This window comes from Ostrea edulis, chromosome 7 (assembly GCF_947568905.1).
Source record: "Ostrea edulis chromosome 7, xbOstEdul1.1, whole genome shotgun sequence".
NCBI classification, from domain to species: domain Eukaryota; kingdom Metazoa; phylum Mollusca; class Bivalvia; order Ostreida; family Ostreidae; genus Ostrea; species Ostrea edulis.
The window spans coordinates 22,876,975-22,898,583 of NC_079170.1; the positions used below are offsets into that span (position 1 = coordinate 22,876,975).

At 34.6% G+C, this 21,609-nt stretch overlaps 1 protein-coding gene across 1 annotated transcript; it reads left to right on the plus strand.

The window, feature by feature from the left end:
- The first annotated feature begins 10,762 nt into the window (after positions 1-10,762).
- On the plus strand, positions 10,763-20,637 carry LOC125654999 (multiple epidermal growth factor-like domains protein 11). The gene is made up of 6 exons (XM_048885107.2): positions 10,763-10,969; positions 17,202-17,336; positions 18,942-19,076; positions 19,607-19,744; positions 19,903-20,019; positions 20,417-20,637. The coding sequence occupies exons 1-6, from the start codon at positions 10,900-10,902 to the stop codon at positions 20,524-20,526; spliced, it is 705 nt and encodes a 234-aa protein (XP_048741064.2). The 5' UTR covers positions 10,763-10,899; the 3' UTR covers positions 20,527-20,637.
- Positions 20,638-21,609: the final 972 nt, after the last annotated feature.

The following is a 21,609-nucleotide window of genomic DNA, read 5'->3' on the forward strand; positions in this document are numbered from 1 at the left end:
GAATTAGCAGTTTTTTTTAATCCGATGATATTTAATTTCTGTCATTTGAACAAGTTTTTATCTATTTTTATTATTCTATGTAACGAAAATGTGTGATTTTCTGATGATGATGTATACTTCTGTTTTTGTATTTCTGACATCTTTAAAAAAGGTGGTAACATATACATTTCTTTGGTTATTAATTAAATTAAACCATATTGAGTGGACATTAATAGAGTGTTTCCACTTTTAACTATTAATATTGATAAACAACATGAGGATGGAGCTGCCTTAAAATAGTAATACCCTTTATGAGACGTGACAATATTAATATTTAGTATCATTCCTTACTCAATATATGTAGATGTAAAACAGTATACTGTTATTGACTGGGTCCGAGGACAACAACTGTTTTGTTTGACTCGGGAACGGATTTTTGCTGAAATCTGTAGCGAAGGTGTATAACAAGATAGTGATAGACTGTGTCCTCGGAGAATAGCCGTGTTTTGTCGTTAGTAATGACAGTTGCAGAACTAACTTTTACATTATATTTCATCTATTAAAGGGGTGGGGATAATCTTTAAGGACTTGTCAATGTTATTAAGGTAGTTTATTACTCTAAAATGTAATTTAATGGCTCGTTAAAACACCTTTCATGACGGATATCACCATCGAAAAAGTGATCTCAGTTATTTTATATGATTTATTGTGATTTTTTCAAAATGATGTTCTAGAGTCCAAATTTTTTCTGTGATTTGGAAAATAATATGACTATATAATAAACCATGCCTAAACGAGTCGGACAGATATTCTTTTGAAACAAAAATATTGATGAAAATTGAAAAGGTTATTTTTTAAATCTATGAATAAAATCTTTAAAATCATGTCTATTGGGGAGGGGAGAGGGGTATCCATTCTGGCAGAATTAAGTTCTGGGACAGCACTAAGGTTAGGGGAGATGTTGAAATAAGGGCCAACATTCACGACAAGGAGTTTGTTATGTTTGTTATGTTTTCTACAATATTGCTGGATAAATTCAATTCACAGGAAAGGACAGGTAAAAATCTGTAGATAAAGATGGGTAGTGGATCTTTGGAAAGGCTAAAGAAAAGGGAATTTGAAAAAAAATGATTACCAAATGTGTATATGACTTTCACACAGTTGTTGCAATGTATGCTCAAAAGTTCCCACATGAAATCTGGAAATTGATGATTTAAGCACAAGCTGTTGGGACCAGAAAGTAGGATGAAAAATTCAGGCTTTGGTGCGAAAAGGAGAGATGAAGATTACGAACAACTATAAGCAATATAAATAGAGAGTTTGGCAAACACTGACCCCTGGATATATCAGAAGTGGGAGCAGGTGCCTAGGAGGAGTAAACATTCCCAGTTGACTGGTCACACCCAGAACATTTTTCATTTTCATGGGAACAGAAAACAACATCTGACTCTATCAAGAAGCTTTAGACTCGTGCCTTGATATAAAAACAGAAAGACACAGCCTTTTCATGCTAAACACACGCATTAATGAATCCACTCGTACAACAATTCTGGCTCATGCAACAACAACTGCTCTCATCCACATATCTGTCAGTGCAGAAAAACACCCACACCGGCAGTGTCATAGACCAAAACAAGGAAATACAAAACAAAACACTAAATAGCCAGCCAGTACATTTAACAAAAACTCCCTCCCTAAAAATCTACAAAAGAATCGCCCCTCTCTTATGAACAAAGAAAGTCCTCTCCACAGCAAATTGATAAATTAATTGGACGCACACCGGTTTGCTCACCCTTTTGTAGATCGGCACTTCTCAAATATTCACATTCTATCGCTATGTTTAGCCCTAAGAAAAATGTAAGCGAAGTTAGATTGATCCATTACTAGTCTTATCCTGAAGGTAGTTCCATAAGCCACAACATGTAGCCAAAATTGTTCTCAGTCGATATATACATCCATCACAATAATAAAAAAAATGGGTAAGGATGCCTTGTTAGCTAAAACAGAGCGGTTTGAACTTATGACAAGATAATAACTCTGAATTTGCACGCAATGCAAAACTGAAAATTTTGTTCGAAGAATCCATTGAAGAGTTGAGCTAAAGTTCTTAAATATGTTGCATCTTACAAGAGTAGCCGAGTTAAAAAGGCAATGTTTTGACATAATGATACATGTTGTTTATCATGAAACCCAAAACCTCAAAGCCATCTAGATGAAGGTAAATTTGTTGATAGGTATTTCCTAGATTCTGTTGATCTTTCAATGTATTTGGTGATATTTTTATGTATCTTTAAATATATATTTTAAAAACTTGTACAATGTGTGTTAATTTACTATAGTCAAACTTTTTTATGATACAGTTAATTATCATAGAATCGTTGACAATTTCATTTACAATATAAAAAAAATTGATCCTTTGAATAATTATAGTGAATAAGTCTTTAACTCTATAGTTGAATATTGTGAACTATAGTTGAATGTTATTTGATATTCTATTTTGAGGCAGATATGGAATGTGCAGTCCCTCCTTAAGCATTGTAATCAGACTATTAGTGTATCGAAAGATTGAGAAAATAAACAGAAATTCAGGGCTTATAAAAATACTATGCATGCATAAGGTGGCTTATTGTTCTTCTGGCTAGGGTTAAGAGATGTACCTGAGTAGGCATAATTTAGTAATGAAATGCACGGGAATAGACAAAAAAAAAAAAAAAAAAACAAAAAAAAAAAACAGGACTTCATGGTGATGCAACATAGTGGACATTGTAGAAAGGGTTTACAAGGAGATGTCACGGAGTGCACACTGTGAAAGCAAAATGAAGGAATCTCACGAAGTAGACAGTGAATAGAAGGGGATTTCACGGAGTGCTCGCTTTGCAACCGGAGGGCGTGAGTTCGAACCTCGTTCATGTCTTGGTTGCGTAAATATAGTTATTGTTAATTTACTCCTTCGCCCAACGCTCGGCATGTAGAAGTGATAATAACGGGTCTTTCAGATATGACTAAAACGGAGGTTCCGTGTCGCGGCAGGCGTTGGCACGTTGAAGAACCCCTCAAGTGTACGGCAGTAAGCGCTAACCATAGGTCTAAATTTGTGGTACTTCACCTCTGGCGACGTCTCAACATGAGTAAAAAATTCTAGATGGGACGGAAAACAACCAACCCTTTGGGTTAGAATGCGCTTCAAATCAGAATATGCTACATTACCATGGCCGAATACCAGCAACATCGCACATGAGCATATTAGGAATTCAAGGAGCAGAGAAGCTAAATATATACAATAAACTACCGAATAGTATCTTGTAGATGGATAGATAGATTATATGTATTGAGTTGTATCCTTTAATTATCAGTACTCTGAAGAGTAATGCAAAACTGCCAAATTTATAGAATTTGGACTTACATGAAAATGTGTAGATAACGACCAATAATCAATCCATAAGATTTTAATTCACCCTTAATACCGGACGTTTGGCGAAGGAACGGTCATAATCTTACTTTGTGTGTCGTATATTAATCCCAGGCCTCCTGGTTGCGAAGCAAATGTCCCAACGTGACCAGTCGCCGATGTTTCGTGTCGGACACAATTTTGCCCAACGATATTTCTTATGTATGTATGCAGAAGGAGTAAAATTATATTTAGTAAATCATTTCTGTTCTCATTTTTTAGGTTCAAATGCAAAAAAGAATGAATTCCGAATTACATGAATGGAAGCAGAAACTAATGTATAAAAGCAGTTGTACCAATTAAAGCAACATAACTAATCCAAACAGCATTTTAAAAATTGTAAGGTGTTTCTTTATTTATTTTTTATATATTAACATAGATTTACCTTACAGACACGTACATGCCATACAATATAGTAATGTTTAGCTACAAATATCCATGTCGTGTTAAATTCTAAGATTCTAAAATATACAGTACACTATAGCTGAATGATGTGCCCCTAAGTAAGACGTTTGTAGACCCGTCTTGGCATCCTTCACCACACACACACACACACACCTTTGACAAAAAGCAATGAAAAAATGCACATCTTCTTATCAATGGTTGACACATTTATTCATCTAAAAATGCTCTGTTTTATAATATCATATACGTTTATCGAAATGCGCATCTGGTGCATCAAAATTGGTACCGTATAAGTTTTATATTATGAACCCTTGGTCGAGGCGTCTGCTGGTGGACTGTTAGTCCCCGAGGGTCTCTACAGCCCAGTTGCTAAGTACTTCCTTACTAGCTTGAAAATGCGGATGTATATTTAATCGCTGTGATAAAATTTAGAATTCACTTCAAAATTAAGGATTATCTCCCTCATGCATAGCTCCTATCCTTTGACGAATTTGACTCCACCTTTTTGGCACTCTGTGTTTCCCTAAAATAACGCTTAGCACCTACAAGTTTAGTGGTATTTCGGATTTTAAAAATTTTGGTTGAGCATCACTGAAGAGACATTATTTGTCGATATACGCATCTGGTGCATCAAAATTGGTACCGTATCAGTTTTATATTATGTACAATATATGTAGAAAAGTGATAGAGTTTGTATAATACAGATAATATTTTAGATGACTAATAAGCACTATAGAAAACTAGAGACAACATTTTAAGGAGTTTCCTCTATTTTTTCTATCAAGAGCGATGTCTTTTTTTTTTTACTTTTCACTGGCGACAAAGTACACAATTACACCAGAATGTAACAGGAAAATCTTAGAGAGGAAAGGTAACATTATTTTTGCGATACAAATCTACAATATCAATATGAATTACATGCAGGCCAAGTATTCATTCAATATTTGCTAAATGCAGTGGCGTGAAATTCGCCTCGTTGTTGTTTATTTGAAATCACAGTGGCGTGAATAGGCATAAGTATGCATTTAAATGTACAATGACGTGAAGTACCCCTATAAAAGTATTCAGTAGAGACCATATCGCTTTTCAAGGTGCTCTATACATCAAACTCTGATTTGGGAGAGGGCCTACATAGGCTCTGCCTGTTGCCCAATCCTGTTGAGTTTCTCAATAAATTATATTTAAATTAAACCCTGATTATTTATATGAGTAGTGTATGAAACTCAGTTTCATAATTCCAAACTTTCAATTAAATTGTTCAAAATAGTTTATTAATTTCTAACTGTTCCGTTTCCTGTTTCAACAATACCATCAAATTTCCCATTTAAAAAGCGAATGTGAACGATAATTTTATATCGCTCCATCAATGAAATCAAAATATATGATTATCAAAATTTGTTGCTATTATCTGATAGGTACTCAATAAATTTCTTATTCGGAATGACATCTGATTAACCGATTTTCTTTGTTCTAGTTATCAAATTGGTGCCTGTGTAATACTATAACAACTATATGAAGTATTGTGACTCTGCACAAAACTAAGTCAGTAAAGGCTTCGAATATCATACATTGTTACTACAGATCAAGCATGATGACCTTACTACATACTATGTATGTATTAAACAATACAAACTAGGTACATCTACTATATAGATGTATCTAAGTAAGCTTCTCCTCATCTTTCGTATATGTAGTACTCTCAAGTAAAACACGACGATTGACAAGTTATTTTAAATCTCTATCTTATTGGCGTATGACAGAACTAAAAATAATCATTGAAAATCCCCAAAATTTAAATACCAATACATTGCCGTACGACAGAACTAAAATATCCATTGAAAATCCCCGTATTCCAATTTTAACATTTTGCCGTACGGCAGAACACAACTAAACATCATTATTTACAAATTAAACTATCTTTTATGCGACGTTCTTGTATTGTATTGTTCGTATGAATAGTGATATTCTTTATGTGACGTCGACAGTATTGATAATATTTGATATTACTCCTTACTTAATATATGTAGATATAAAACAGTATACTGTTATTGACTTATTGTTTTATCTGAGAACGGATTTTTACCAAAAGCTGTAGGCAGGTGTATAACAAGATAGTAATAGACTGTGTCCTCGGAGAATAGCTGTGTTCTATCAATAGTAATAACGGTTGCAAACATGTTTTACAGTATATTTCTAAAATTGAATTTTATAAAAGGTGAAAATAGCGAATAGTGATTAATCTCATAACTCCGATAAGGAATACAGAATTGAAAGTTTAGGCAAACACAGAACCGTGGACACATTGTAAACAAAATATTTATGAAAATTGAAAAGGTTATTTATAAATGTTTTTAAATCTACGAATAAAATCTTTAAAATCATGTCTATTAGGGGGATATCCATTCTGACAGAATTAAGTCCTGCAACAGCACTAAGATTAGGGGAGATGTTGAATTAAAGGCCAACATTCACGACAAGGAGTTTGTTATGTTTTCTACAATATTGCTGACTAAATTCAATTCACGGGAAAGTGACAGGTATAAATCTGTAGATAAAGACGGCTAGTGGATCTAAAGAAAAGGGAATTTGAAAGAATGATTACCAAATGGGTAGATGTCTTTCACACAGTTGTGGCAATGTATGCTCACAAGTTCCCACATTAAATCTGGAAATTGATGATTTAAGCACAAACTGTTGGGACCTGCAAGTAGGATGAAAAATTCAGGCTTTGGTGCGAAAAAGGAGAGGTGAAGATTTCGAACAACTATAAGCAATATAAATAAAGAGTTGGGCAAACACGGACCCCTGGATATATTAGGAGGTGGAATCAGATGCCTAGGAGGAGTAAACATTCCCAGTTGACCGGTCACACCCGGAACATTTTTCATTTTCATGGGAACAGAAAACAACATCTGACTCTATCAAAAAGCTTTAGACTCGTGCCATGATTTAAAAACAGCAAGATACAGCCTTTTCATACTAAACATAAGCATGAATGATTCCACTCGTACAACAATTTTAGCTGATGCAACAACAACTGCTCTCCCCCACATATCTGTCAGTGCAGAGAAACACCCACACCGGCAGTGTCATAGACCAAAACAAACAAATGCAGATAAAAACACTAAATAGCCAGCCAGTACATTTAACAAAAACTCCCTATATAAAAATCTACAAAAGAATCGCCCCTCTCTTATGGACAAAGCAAATATTCCTTATAGCACATTTATACATGAATTGCAAGCACATCTGTTTGCTCGTCCTTTTGCAAATATGTACTTCTCAAATATTCACACCTCTGGTGTGTCAAGGGGTCCGTGTTTGTCCAACTATCTATTTTGTATTGCTTATAGGAGTTATGAGATTGATCACTGTTCGTTATCTTCACCTTGCATTCTATCTCTATGTTTAGCCCTACGAAAAATGTGAGCAAAGTTAGACTGATCCATTATTAGTCTTATCCTGACGGTAGTTCCATAACCCACAACATGTCGCCAAAGTTTTTCTCAGTCGATAGATACATATATCGCAATAATCAAAAGAATTGGGTAAGGATGCCTTGTTAGCTAAAACAGAGCTGTTTGAACTTATGACAAGATAATAACTCGGGATTTGCACGCAATGCAAAACTGTTTTGTTGTTGTTGCAAAACTGGGGTATTTCCTAGATTCTTTTGACCTTTCAATATATATGGTGATATTTTTATGTATCTTCATTGAGATGCCACAGAGTGGACATTGTAGAAAGAGTTTAGAAGGAGATGTCATGGAGTGGACACTGTGCAAGCACAATGAAGGAATCTCACGAAGTATACAGTAAATAGAAGGGGATTTCACGGAGTGTTCACTTTGTAACCGGAAGGTTATGAGTTCCAACTTCGCCCGTGTCCTGGCCGCTTCAAACCTAAGACATAAACAGAGGTAGTGTTTGATCCTTCGCCAAACACTCGGTAGTTAGAAGTGCAAATCACGAGTTTTCAGATATGAACTTGAAAACGGAGGTCCCGTGTCGCGGCAGGCGTTGGAACGTTGAAGAAACCCTCAATGGTACGGTTGTAAGCGCTAACCATAGGTTTAAAGAGGGTGTTGCACCAAAGCGGGAATTTTCCCTAATCGGAGCTCTGTGCTAGCACTCGTGACGTAGATCTGACCTTCGTTTATATTTATATTTATTGTGTATTTGTCATTTAAATACCTGAAGGATTCCCCAGTACTAGGGACAATCCTAAAACATTTTATGTGTCAATACATTATACATGGAGTCTAAAGATAAAATTTGAAATCGTGAAAATTAGATTTTCTTTTTTTTTTCTGAGTATCAGATACGATGTATACGGTTACATGTTACGAGTGTATCAAATATTTAATATTCTATACTACTACAGTCCAGAAGCTCTTATACTCCTATGTATTATTTTCTACAACCAACAATTGGCAACTGTACATGACTCTGACCACAAAACAAAATATGGGACTTTAATACGCATTAATAAAGTTCAACATTATTCGAAGTACATGCACCTGTAAAAATTGATTCAATATAGCAATTTGCTACTGAAATACATATAAACTCAAACTGTTTAACGGTTATTTACCTTGTTTAGCCTTAAAGTTTTTCTTCCGAAGCTTTGAATAGTTCACAACGGTTTTTCGTAAAAGGCACCATGCCTTTGTCAACAACTTTCATTCAGAAAAACATACAAGTTCTCGTTAGCAACCTTGACTATTAAAACACAGGTATTGCATGCTGTATTCGGCATGTTTGTTGAGAGTCCTATTCACAAACTAAACAGTGTCCAGGTTGGAAGCTTATTTCATACTCGGCACATGGTAATAAACAGAGATTTGACATGAAGTATATATAATAATTAGAAGCGTATTTCATTCGTGAGGGAGTCGAACCCGGTCGTTTTAAAAATATAAAACATCTTTACATATAAAAGTCGACGACCTTATCCACTGCACCACGCAGTAGACCATACATTACTGAGGAAAATTAACGTACAGGTGAAGTTGAAAATAATACCAGTGAAGTCGTTTCGATTTTTTATAATTTACCAAAAAATGCCCTCATGAAACAAAATTTCAAAGCAACAATTTTTTTTAGAGGAAAACTCGAAGAACATGTTCATACTAAATTTAATTTATTTCACGGAGGCAGTTTTTCTGAAATTCGGGGGATACCCCTTCATTTTAACACTGAAAATCATATAAATTGCTTATTGCTTGATTTAAACTCGAAATGTTTTGACTAATTTTGTCAATACACGTCTTTTAAACTTATTTTCAAAAATTATTGAATCAAGAAATACGTTCCAATTGGTTTTATCATATCTTTGAATAACTTATTTTTTTCGATTTTTCATGCAACACCTTTAGGCAAATTAACATGAGACGTGCAACACCTTCTTTCTGGTACTTCACCTCTGGCGACGGCTCAACATGAGTGAAAAATTGCAGAGTGGACGGGAAACAACCAACCCTTCGGGTTAGAATACGCTTCAAGTTAGAGTGTGCGACATTACCACGGCCAGATACCAGCAATATCACACGTGAGCATATTAGGAATTCAAGAAGCAGAGAAGCTAAATACATACAACAAACTTCCGAATAGTAACTTGTATATGGATACATAGAATTATATGTATTGAGTTGTAGCATTGAATTATCAGTAATTTGAAGAGTAATGCAAAACCGCCAAATTTAAAGAATTAGGACTTACTTGAAAAGGTGAAGATAACGATCAGTGATTAATCGCTAATTCCTATGAGGAATACGAAATGGACAGTTGGGCAAACTCGGACCCTTGGACATACTGGAGCTGGGATCAGGTAAAGGATTTATAAAGGAGTTAAGCTGTAAAGGTGGAGGTTAGGGAAGAAAATTTTTTATTACTAACCGATACTCTGAAATATTGAAATAAATTCTATATAACAAAATAAATATAATCAAGAATTAAAGCTAATTATAACAGATATGATATTCATTCTTGGAAGAAAAACATAGATAATTTCTGAGACACCTGTTTACTATTTGTATTTTTAATTGTAGTTGGTATCAAGTTTGCACTATGGTTTTATTGTCGATGCATGGCAACAATGCAGGTTTGAAATACCTGTACTGGTATAGAAATCATTCATCAATGACAAAATACTATTATTAGTAGTTCATTTTGTTAGTTTATTATCTGTAAATGAAAGGCGAAGATAACGAACAGTGATCAATCTCATAACTCCTATAAGCAATACAAAACAACAGTTGGGCAAACATGGACCCATGAATATACCAGAGGTGGGATCAGTTGCCTATACATGTTATACATATAAAATATATGGTCTTACATCAACCATTCAAAAATTTACTAGGTTAACTATGTCTTCAAAAGAAGTACTGCCATCCTCCATTCAGAAGTCGTGATCAAGGTTACAGTTTTGCGGATGAACAAACAGAGAGATTCAAATTTTGAACCCATCTATTCAGATAAAATGCCACCATTTTTTAACTATGTATGGCCATTACTGTGGTAACAATGTCAATTTGTTTCAACGTCTACCCTGACACGGAATATCCGCTTTTGAGGTGTTATCCGAGAGATCAGAGATTTTGATTAACTTTTAATACCGGACCCCTGGTGAAGGAGCAGTCACAATATTACGTTGGGCATCGGATATCAATCCTGGGCCTCCTGGTTGCGAAGCGAATGCCCGAACGTGAACAGTCGCTGATGTTTTGTGTAGGTTTTACTATATACAGATACAATTTTGCCCAACGATATTTCAATCTATACGTATTAGAAATTGATTTTACCCAGATTGCCACTTGAAAGTAATGAATGAAGTTGCATTCACCCAGTTTGAAATTCGGCCATTTAAGATAAAGCTGAAATGGACGAAAATAAGACGGGAGCAAATATCCTATATAATTTGTTTTTTATGTATAATTTCTTCACCTGTATACTCGTGCGTGTATATATCACCTGACAATATCTTGCTTGATTTCAGAAAATAAGATAACGTCAATATATATTTTTATCGGTGATTTAATGTATATCAACTTCCTCTCTTAAGGATGAGAACGACATTTGACAAAATGATGTATATTTTCATAGCAATTTATTTGTCTGTCTGGATTGTAAATGGTAAGTAAATTAGACTGTATATATGGTAGATATTTCGTATTCATATTTGTATCGAGAATAGTTCATATCAAGTGAAAGCGAAAATACGTGCTTTATTGTATCCCTTTTACGTTATGTACCAACCAAAAGATATCAAGATACCCCTCTTCATTGTTGAAATCATGATGATGATGTAACAAAACTGAAAGGATACATGAAAACACCACATTCGCATAATATTTTTTAAGTTATTAATTTTCAGGGACGGATTCGGATTTTTCGGATTTAACGTGCAAAGGGGCACTTAATCTCTCTCTCTCTCTCTCCCTCTCCCCCCCCCTCTCTCTCTCTCTCTCTCTCTCTCTCTCTCTCTCTCTCTCTCTCTCTCTCTCTCTCTCTCTCTTTCTCTCAAACTCAAAGCAATGAATAGAGTGAATTTTTTAAAATAAATGCACGATGGTTTTCCAAAATTCAATAGTATCGATTATGTTGGAGAAATCAAATGTTAAACTCCATTGAAGGCACATGAATGTGAATATCATACAGTTAGTGACTAACTGGATTCAAGGACATGAGCCGTTTTGTTTGACCCAAGGATGAGTCTGTTGCCCGAAGCCGTAAGTTAAAGACTCATTTTTAAGCCACCTCCCTTAAAAGTTACCCGGACAAGGATAAAAAACACACCGCTTGTCAATCATATAATAGACAATAGCTCAGGTCCTGATTGACAGCTTTAACCCAGCGAGTCACCTGGGTATCCGAGACCGGAATGTGTTGATAGCAATTAACGGCACGCGTATCAGCCCCTTTCATCTACTGCAAAGATAACTTCTCTGATTTTTTTTTAAAAATTATGAGACGATAATTACCTGAGCTATGTATCTGTACATTAAAAATAAATCAGTCATAGTCATATTGTATCCCGACGAAAATATCATATAAGATAACTGTGCAACTTTCAGAGGAGAAATTAGCGGCAATTCGTGCTTTATTTGCTCATAGCGATTAGGAATGGGATCCAGAAAAGGAAGAAGCAGCATGAGCAAATTTCTGACAAAGTACACTCAGTAAGAACTCACGTGCAACACTCTATGAGAAACTGCGATTTAGATCCGTCAATATTACGATCACGACTAGACAACATCGTTCCGCACTACAAAAATGACCATGTGCACTGCCCACCCCAAAGTAGATGTAAAACAGACCCAAACTACGAGCCAAGCAAACTCATCCTCACGGATCCTGCTGAGGAAAAACTTCTAACAGACGCAATACATAGGTTCGTGGTGTACAAGCTTCCAGAAGATTTTGTGCACGCATTGGACACCTATTATGTTGAGTCATTCAATAATGTTCTCAACATGTTTCACGACAAAAGGACCCAGTTAGGAGATGATTCCTACAACATGAGAACGGGATTAGCCATTTGTCACTGGAACGAGAATGTTGACAGACTGTCCACCGAAACTTATCAGTATCCGACCGGGAAAACGAAGAGAATCCTTGGGCAAAGAACATTCCAGTACCGTGAGGATATCTGGAGACACTTTATCTACTCTTTGACAGTGTAGCATTAATAAAGATAATTTTATAACAAATTCCAATGGCTATAAACCAATATATATGTGAAATAAAATAAAATATGTCATATTTATATACATGTATTCTTTATGAATTGAAGACTTATATATTTTTTTCCTCAAGCACGGACAGGTAGATTTCTAACGCGTCCTATCTTTGTGTATTTCTCTGAGTGTCACGGGATATGGCAATTAACACCTTGGTAGACCCTGGCCACTCCAGGTAAATAACATCTGTTAAGAATAGGCCCCGCCTACATTTTCACTGATCGAACGGTCATGAGATGGGTCTTTAAGGGGGAATGGATCTGACAAACAAAACAGTCAGTATGAGTGCACAGTTTATAACTTTCGTTATACACCTTCATTCCTTTTCATTTTTCTCTCTCCAAAATTCACAAAGTTAATTGACTTTGAACTTTCAAGAGGACAGTGCAATTACGTATATTTAACAACATATCCACTAGTTTAAAAGAAAACATACAAAATATCTATATCAACTATTACATTTTTCGCGTTTCTACTCGATTTTCGCTTTTCATCTAAAAAGAATGTATTGAAATCAGTTAACCTTGTCATTACGTAAACAAAGTAGTAGACCAAGAATTTCGTAAACTGTTGACCGGTCAATAGATAACGAGTATGATAGCTCGTTAACAGTTATAATGTTGGGTTTAAGTTCTCTAAGTTTTTTGCTGGAGTTCTTCATTGACAATATCTCGTGATATTTGGTGATCAGATCTTCCAACAGTCTGTTGGGACTCCCATGGATACGAATTGTGCTCCTTTGGTAGCTGACCTGTTTTTCATATTACTGTGATGCTGAATTTATTACAAAACTTCTACGTAAGAAGAAAAATGGTTTTGCTGTAGCCTTCAATTCGACATTCAGATCACGAAGATATTGCTAATGAGGAACTCTAGCATATTTTTTATTTCAACTTCAGAGTACTTGTGCGTGGAATCAGAGTGGTGTTTAACAATGTAATTTATGGATGACCGATCGCTAGATATGATTATTTACGATTTCCATTTTGGTTGAAGAAGGAACTGTCTATGATGTCAAAAAGTCTAGTCTTAATTTATCGCGAGGAATGGTCGTGTAAAGTGATGAAAAGTCATAGGTTTTGATGTTATTGATTTGGGAAAAGTTTTGCGATTTCAAGTTTACTAAAAGTTCTTTAGAATTGTTTTAGAATCCACATTTGATTAACACCACTCCTGGCATATGTAGTCGCACAGTAAGCATGACGTTTCTCCACAGCTGTTAATATTTTCGTGAGGAGCAAAGATAGAGGCTTGACAGAGCACTTACTGGATCCAGCAATATATCTTTGTTTGTTAGGGTTTTTATATAGTTTAGAAATCCAGTATAAGTACGGTAACTCATATTCATTCGACCCATAGACTGGGATGTTAAATGTGTCTAAAACTGAAGCATGGTTTTGAAGAATTGCATCATTTGAAAGGGCAGTTGGAGTATAAGTACGCTTACGAAAAGTGAAATCCATGCCAAGTTCGTTTGGAATTAATGAGTCTTTCAAATAAAGGTAATGTTGTTACAAGCTTTGTCAGCTGGAACCAAAACATAGTCCTCGTGTAGCCTATCTAATTCTTTTATCACTTCTGGTTTACTAAACACAAAAAGATAGATGGTACGTGCTTTTGCTTTGATATGTCTAATGCGGGATTTTTGATATCTCTTATGCTTTTAAACCATTCTGACAATGCATCAAGTTCTTCTTTTTCATATTTAGCCCATCGTCTGGCATATTCATCGATTAATTCATAATAGTTCTACATATAATTTCAATTCCACCGTAGATAAGCAAGTAGCAACTGAACTGCCTCTGTAGGTATATCTTGCTACACCTCATTTTGACTAATTTGCAAAGCTGCGATTTAGGACAGAAGCAAGACAAATGTAAGGAGTATTGTTTTAAATATAACAAATCGTATTACCCTGGTAAATAATCAACATTGATACAAGTGTTGATTGAAGGTAGAAAGGAATAGGCTACTCATATGGATGAAAATATAAATGATTTCATATTTCTGTTCACCAAAACACCTTTAAGCCCAAGTCCCTGGGGATTTTTCATTAACATTTTCATGAACAATTCAAACATGTGAATTGTCTATACATGTACATTATCTAATTCTGGTGAATGTTATCAGTTATATATACATTTCTTAATTAAAGAAATCTCACTTTTTCTTATTCTCTTTTTAGCTTTTGTTGTCGTTTGGTCTATTTAAGTACATTTAATATTTCTTTTCATTGCATTAAAAATTTAAAAACCACCTGTATTCCTATAACGAAAAAGAAAACTATGGATCAAGTTGTCACCATATTTATTTTTTGACCGAATAAAGATTCTGAAAACGGATTGCTTTGCTGTTAAATTTGATTATACTCATCAGGTGACTTTAGTGGGTTTTTTTTAAAATGTCCAGTGATTTGTTTCCACGCATGATAATTGAAATGTAGCTGAAGGTGGATGTAGTTAAAATAACTATTCAAAATATTTCTAAGATTAAAAGTATTATCTCTGTAAAGTGTTACAATCTTGCATATCATATCATTTCTTGATTTGCAAATCATAGACTGTATTAACTCTTGTATTAATTGTCCATCTCTTGCAAATCATAGACTGTATTAATTCTTGCACTAATTGTCCATGTCTTGCAAATCATAGACTGTACTAACTCTTGCATTAATTACCCATCTCTTTCACATCATAGGCTGTACTAACTCTAATTGCATTAATTGTTCATCTCTTGCAAATTATGTTGAAGATTAGAAACAGTGATCAATCTCATAACTCCTATAAGGAATGCAGAATAGAGTTGGGCAAACACGAAACTCTGGATATATCAGAAATGGGATCAGGTGCCTAGGAGGTTAAATGTCACCTGTCGATCGGTCACACCCGCCGTGAACCCTATATCTTGACCAGGTAAACGGAGTAATTCATAGTCAAAACATGTGTGCTAAGAACTACCTAACAGTCGGTATGAAACACGTCAGACAGAGATGATAAAATATGTCTAATTTTAAATTATTTAGCTTTTGATTATCATGTAATAATTTCATCCCTTGAATTGTTCAACTCTTGCAAAGCCTGCTAATATTTCATCTCTTGAATTCACTCATATCATTAATCCATTTCCCACTTAATAAGCAATACCTATGTTCACCTCTGACATGTTCACATTCGTAAGAAAGTGCATAAGTAATTCTCAATTATTGAAAATACAATATTGCAGCATTACTTTTTCACTTTTAGATTTGTTACAGTATCATATCAAGTCCAAGTATACACTTCACAAACAAAACAATGTTTTTTCTTTTACGAACTCTCCGGCAATTTCTCTTCGTCGTATCATCTATAAAGTTTGATATAAATTATGAAGAAGAATCTAATTCCACGTGACGTTAAGATGTCCAAAATAATGATAAAAAGGAAATATCCTCAAAACTTTATTTTCTGAAAAGTCAATGTTTTTTATATACTTTTTAAAAGATGTGTTTTACAAATTGTAAATTAAAAGGAACCTGATCGCAATATTGTTATAGACAATCAATACATTCAGTAATATACGAGAAATGTTTCAATTGATATGAAAACTACCCGGGCGTGATCTACTTCAAATTGATCAATACCACACTTTAGAGGTCACTCAAATGACCTCGATTGATATGCTGTCTAGTTTCCATAACCAAAAACGTTATCGAAAGGAAAGATAAATATCTTAGATAAATGACGACATTTGAAAATCTTCTTGATCTATCAGGACTTTATATCGTCGATAAGGTGTGTCAATACTACAGCGTGGCGCGCACGAATATAAAAAAGTAGAGCGATGGATCAATAGTTGCGACCCAAATTATCTCAGCTAATGAATCGTTCTATACTTTTTTCCTTTATACATGTAGCTGCCGAAATGTTAAACTGTGCCTAATTTAGGTTGGTTGGTTGTTATTTTACGTCTCGTCGATACTCTTTCATTCAGATCAAGACGACACCAGTTGTAGTGAAGTACCACACATTTTAGACCTCTATTCAGCGGTCTGAACCGTAGCAGTGAGGGTTCCTTAAAAGTTAACGTGCCAACGCCTGCCGCGGTCATATCAGAAGACCCGTGATTCTCACTTCTAGGAATATTGCACTTTTGTATGCTTTATTACAACAAGCTATATTTTCAGTAGGAGTTATTTGACCAATTAGCATATTTTGATATTCCAATTTAACCGATTTTCATTTTTGAGTAGAGTAACTCATAAGACAAACCCGATTAATTAGGTTAGAGATATCTATGTTTAGAAGAAATCATTACATACATTCCGTAAAGTTCAGTTCTACTTTTAAAGCGCATGGATGAAAGTAAATACATGTAATTCAGAAATTGGTGATTTTCTACCCAATTTTAAATATTCACAGGATGAACGTCTTATCAGATCTAATTATGTTGAAGTTGTCTTACATTGTCCTGTGGGAGATGAGTTGCAAGACTTGTGATATTTAAGAAAATTGGTAAATTGAAAATCGCCAAAAATCGATGGAAAGTCATCTTGAATTGGACGCAGACTACACAAACCTGTAACGTTAATTCGTAAAAAGATATAGCTTTAACCAACCCAACATGCTTGTATTTTGTTTGTTTCACAGGCTGTAGAGTGGGATTCTATGGAGACCACTGTAACATTCTGTGCCCAAGTCATTGTGCAGGGAATGTGTGTGACAACGTGACGGGCACCTGTTTTAATTGTACAGATGGATGGACCGGAAGTGTGTGTATCTCACGTACGTTCTATAATTTCATGCAACCAATTATTTCAAAATGGCTTCAATATGGCTATAAACATATTCACTGTTAAATCAAAGTCCTTCATTACGTCAACCTAGCTTGATTACTGACGCAACCTTATGTAACCAATATACTTGGTACTCTACATTAGTGTAATAGCAACAGTCGCCTGGCTTGACTGCACTGCCGTATTTCTGATTAATGAAAGTCATTTCAAAACGATTATCAAATGGAGCGATATTTTCAGATGTACACAAACAATGCTTGAAATATTTTCAACGGAGAGCATATAGAATACAAGAATATCTGTAAATGTACCGATTTTTATATAAAAGGGAAAAAGTGACCGTGACTTTGAAAAGAATTTTGATATATAAACATCTAAGTTACATATTAAACTGAGTATGGCTTCATCTACTACACCATGTCTAACATTTTCTTTACTGGTGTCATCTAGAATTATATTTATTTTGATAACACAGACATTTAGTTTGTTGATGGATATACTTGTAAGACAACATACAACCGAAACAGAGCTTCAGACACACTCGTGGATTAAGTTTGTTTGGACTGTGAAATTGCACCATACTAAAACATCAAATTTCCCCAACATGTCATCGTTCATAAAATAAAAACCTCATATGCAGGAACATTTCTAGAGTGGAGGAAATATAGTTCTTGTTCAGACTTTATACGGAATTGATAATGAACATGTCATGATTTACGTAATGTGGTGATTTCGCTATAATGAGATACGTTTAGTAAGGTACGTGTATTATGAAGAATATTATTCTACTGTCGAAAATAGAAGTAGGATATATTGTAAATTATATTAGATTCGATATATCCAAATTATCTCGAAATAAAAGACACCACAGAGTCATCCACTTCTGCTTCATATTTAGATATTTCATTGAAAGTAGACATTAACGGCAAACTGACAACTCAGCTATATGACAAACTGGATGATTTTAGCTTCTCCATCGTCAACTTCACATATTTATGTGGCAATATTCCACACCCGCCAAAAGCTCTATATTCTGATTAGGTAAAAGGAGTTATCCGTAGTCAAAATCAGTGTACCAAGAACGGTCTAACAATCGGTATGAAACATGTCAGATAGTATTTGACCCAATTATAGGTTGTATTGACGAACTAGATCGTTATAACGACCATAGAATTTGCGAAATACTGACTTCAATCGAGACTGTTGAAACCCCTGCACCATCAATTGGTTTGTCAGTAGCCTACCTTGATTGAAAAACTGACCATACGCAGAACAAGCTCTTGTGTATCCCATCAGTTGAGAAATATAAACAGCATATGCAGGTGATAATGGAATATTGCTACATAAATATACAATGCAAATGGAAAATAATATGCAATAAAAATGGAAAATACACAATACAAATGATTTTTCTTACTATAGAATTAAGGAAATATACAAATGAAAACAATTCAAATATTGCAACGTTTAATTTGTCATGGATAACATGTACGAATTGCCAACTATATGAACATTAATATTGGTATTAAATATACATATAATCTAAAGTTTGTATGATTAGCATAAATCTTGTATTGATTATTTATACACACAGCTTGTCCAATAAATACATATGGTAGAGACTGTAGAATGGTATGTAGAGGACACTGCAAGCATGGATGCAACCACGTGACAGGAACATGTGATAACGGATGCGATGATGGATGGCAGGGAAAGGACTGTACAAAAGGTTTGTCAATATACATTGTTGCTATCGGAAAATAAAGGATTGTGCATAATCTAATTTTATCAAACACACCACCTCATTACATCTCGAGACTCATTGGAACCTGTGCTGTCTTAAAAGCATATCTTATGGATGATATTTATTTTACAATCATAATAATATATCGACAATTAGCTACAATCTACAATTACAAAATATAGCCTACAAACAGCACCGTCTATCATTATCATGTTCCCAGGATATTGACTTCTCATTTCTAAGGAACCTTCATTCGCTGAACTTTGAAGGATTCCTAACAAATTAAGGGATAACTACATGTAGCTGCGTCAAAAGCAGAGTAGTTGCTTCATTGTGAATTCGATGACCAAGGATATATGTATTTATAAAGAGATAAAAGTGCTGTATTGAAAAAGTTGGATGTTACAATAGTAACACTGAATATACTTCGTATACGTTTTGTGGTTAGGTTGGTCTAGCCAATGGTATAAAATCTATTAAATCTTAGTTTTGAAATTAGTTTTTTTTTTTCATAGAGTGCGCTCCAGGTACATACGGGGGTGAGTGCAATACCACGTGTGGACACTGTAGAGCTGGTGGAAGATGCTTTCATATTGACGGGAGATGTCCTAATGGATGTGATCCTGGTTTTGAAGGGAAACGATGCGATGATGGTGAGAATTGCAATGTTCACAATTTGAATTCATAAATGAAACAAATGTTTATGTCCATGAATTTTTAATGTTACTATCATTGTGATGTTATCTGGCTAAGTTTCGTTGCTCTATTTTGAGAATCACTTACCATATTTACGTGTTATGTTTATATACAGTTTGTGCAGTCGGTCACTACGGTGATGGATGTTCTCGGCAATGCAATGCTACAACTTCTTGCGATCACGTGACAGGCATATGTTGCGGTATTCCGAATACATGCTCAACTCAACATTGTAAGTTATGATAATAAAATATACTGTGTTGCATGCGCAGCGATGATTTAGAGATAAGAATATAAAATACAGTATTAGCACTGAATCAACATAGCTAGACTGTAATCTGTTTAAGCATACTGATCACATATAATTTGCTATTCATGGCGTAGTTCAAAAGAAATAAATACACGGTATATCATGCCGTTTTCTTCTTTGTAGTATATATTTCATAGCATAGCTATTAGTTCAGTAATTAATTAATCGTTCAGTTACCACTGCAACAATATATTATATAGGTCAATGATAATCAACAGCCCAGATTATGCTATAGATGCTGATGTTCGATATAATTTCTATCTCCAATTCCTTGACTTTTCTAATTGCCATAATAGCTCTTTTATTTCTATTTCTCTAGGTAAATTCGGTGGCGGTTTAGTAGCTGGGCTGTCAGTCTCCTTTGTTGTGTCTGTGATTGTTAACGCTGCACTTTCGTATAAAATATTCATGGTTTATTGCCGGGAATAGTGAAGACAAAACATCATTTTTTTCATGCACCACGTCGACTGTTTATATTATGATTTACAATCTTTCAGAGTCTGTCAATTTAGATTAAATGATAATGTTTTTTTAAATACATATGTTCTGGTACTCATTATCGTTCTGAGACTGCCATAGGAAATATGTAATTTTGCAATTGCTAAATCAGAGAGAGAGAGAGAGAGAGAGAGAGAGAGAGAGAGAGAGAGAGATCATATCAACTATTAGAATTTCAGAATTTATTCACAATCGGTATAAAAGTTATATATTATGATGTAAAATAACACTCCAAACTTCAATCCAATTGAAAAGTTCAGAAACATCCACTTATGAAAATGTTTACCGATGCTTTGAAGAAGGGTATATATTGACCGATTTTAAAACGAATCCTGCCGTTTTCTGTACAATCTGCAAGTCATCTTTTCACAAGTTGAATGTTGGATACACTGTTCGTTCTCCTAAAAAGGTAAATATAATAATATTTCACTGCGATGGATTTAATAGTGTACGATATGTTTATAGGAAGATGCTATTTCAATGTGTAGGTATTGGGGAAGGTATAATATAACGGCAATGACAGAAAAAGGTATGTACTGTTAATAAGCATAACAAAAGTTACTGTGAGCAATGCTCACTAAGAATACCCCCGCCAATCTCAATTTTCCAACTGGTGTTGTTAATAGGTATAAACTACCTCTTTCCTGGGTGTAAAAGTGTAAAAAAAAAAAAAAAAAAAAAGAAAGAGCAAGAAAAAAAATCTTCGGTAGTTTCTTCTCTAGGAGTACACTTGACCTTTGACCTTTTGACCCCAAAATCGATAGGGAACATATTCGTCCCATGGGTAGTCAATATGTATGATATGGTGACTGTAGGTGGAATAGATAATGCTTTAGAGCACGAAAACCATATTGCTACTTCAATTCATGTGACTATTCATGAATATATTGCTATTTTGTGTAATATGATGTCAGAAATAAAGCAATTTTAAGGCCTACAAATTAAGTACTTGGTTCTCAGGCCTGCCCACATCTCTTTTAGAGTGATTACTATAATAATATAAAATCTTGGCAG

Excerpts from the sequence above, each read along its gene's own strand:
- LOC125654999 (XM_048885107.2), top strand. The coding sequence starts at position 10,900 with ATGAGAACGACATTTGACAAAATGATGTATATTTTCATAGCAATTTAT. Across the intron at positions 19,077-19,606 it reads GGGAAAGGACTGTACAAAAG|AGTGCGCTCCAGGTACATAC; the intron begins GTTTGTCAATAT and ends TTTTTTTCATAG. Across the intron at positions 19,745-19,902 it reads AGGGAAACGATGCGATGATG|TTTGTGCAGTCGGTCACTAC; the intron begins GTGAGAATTGCA and ends GTTTATATACAG.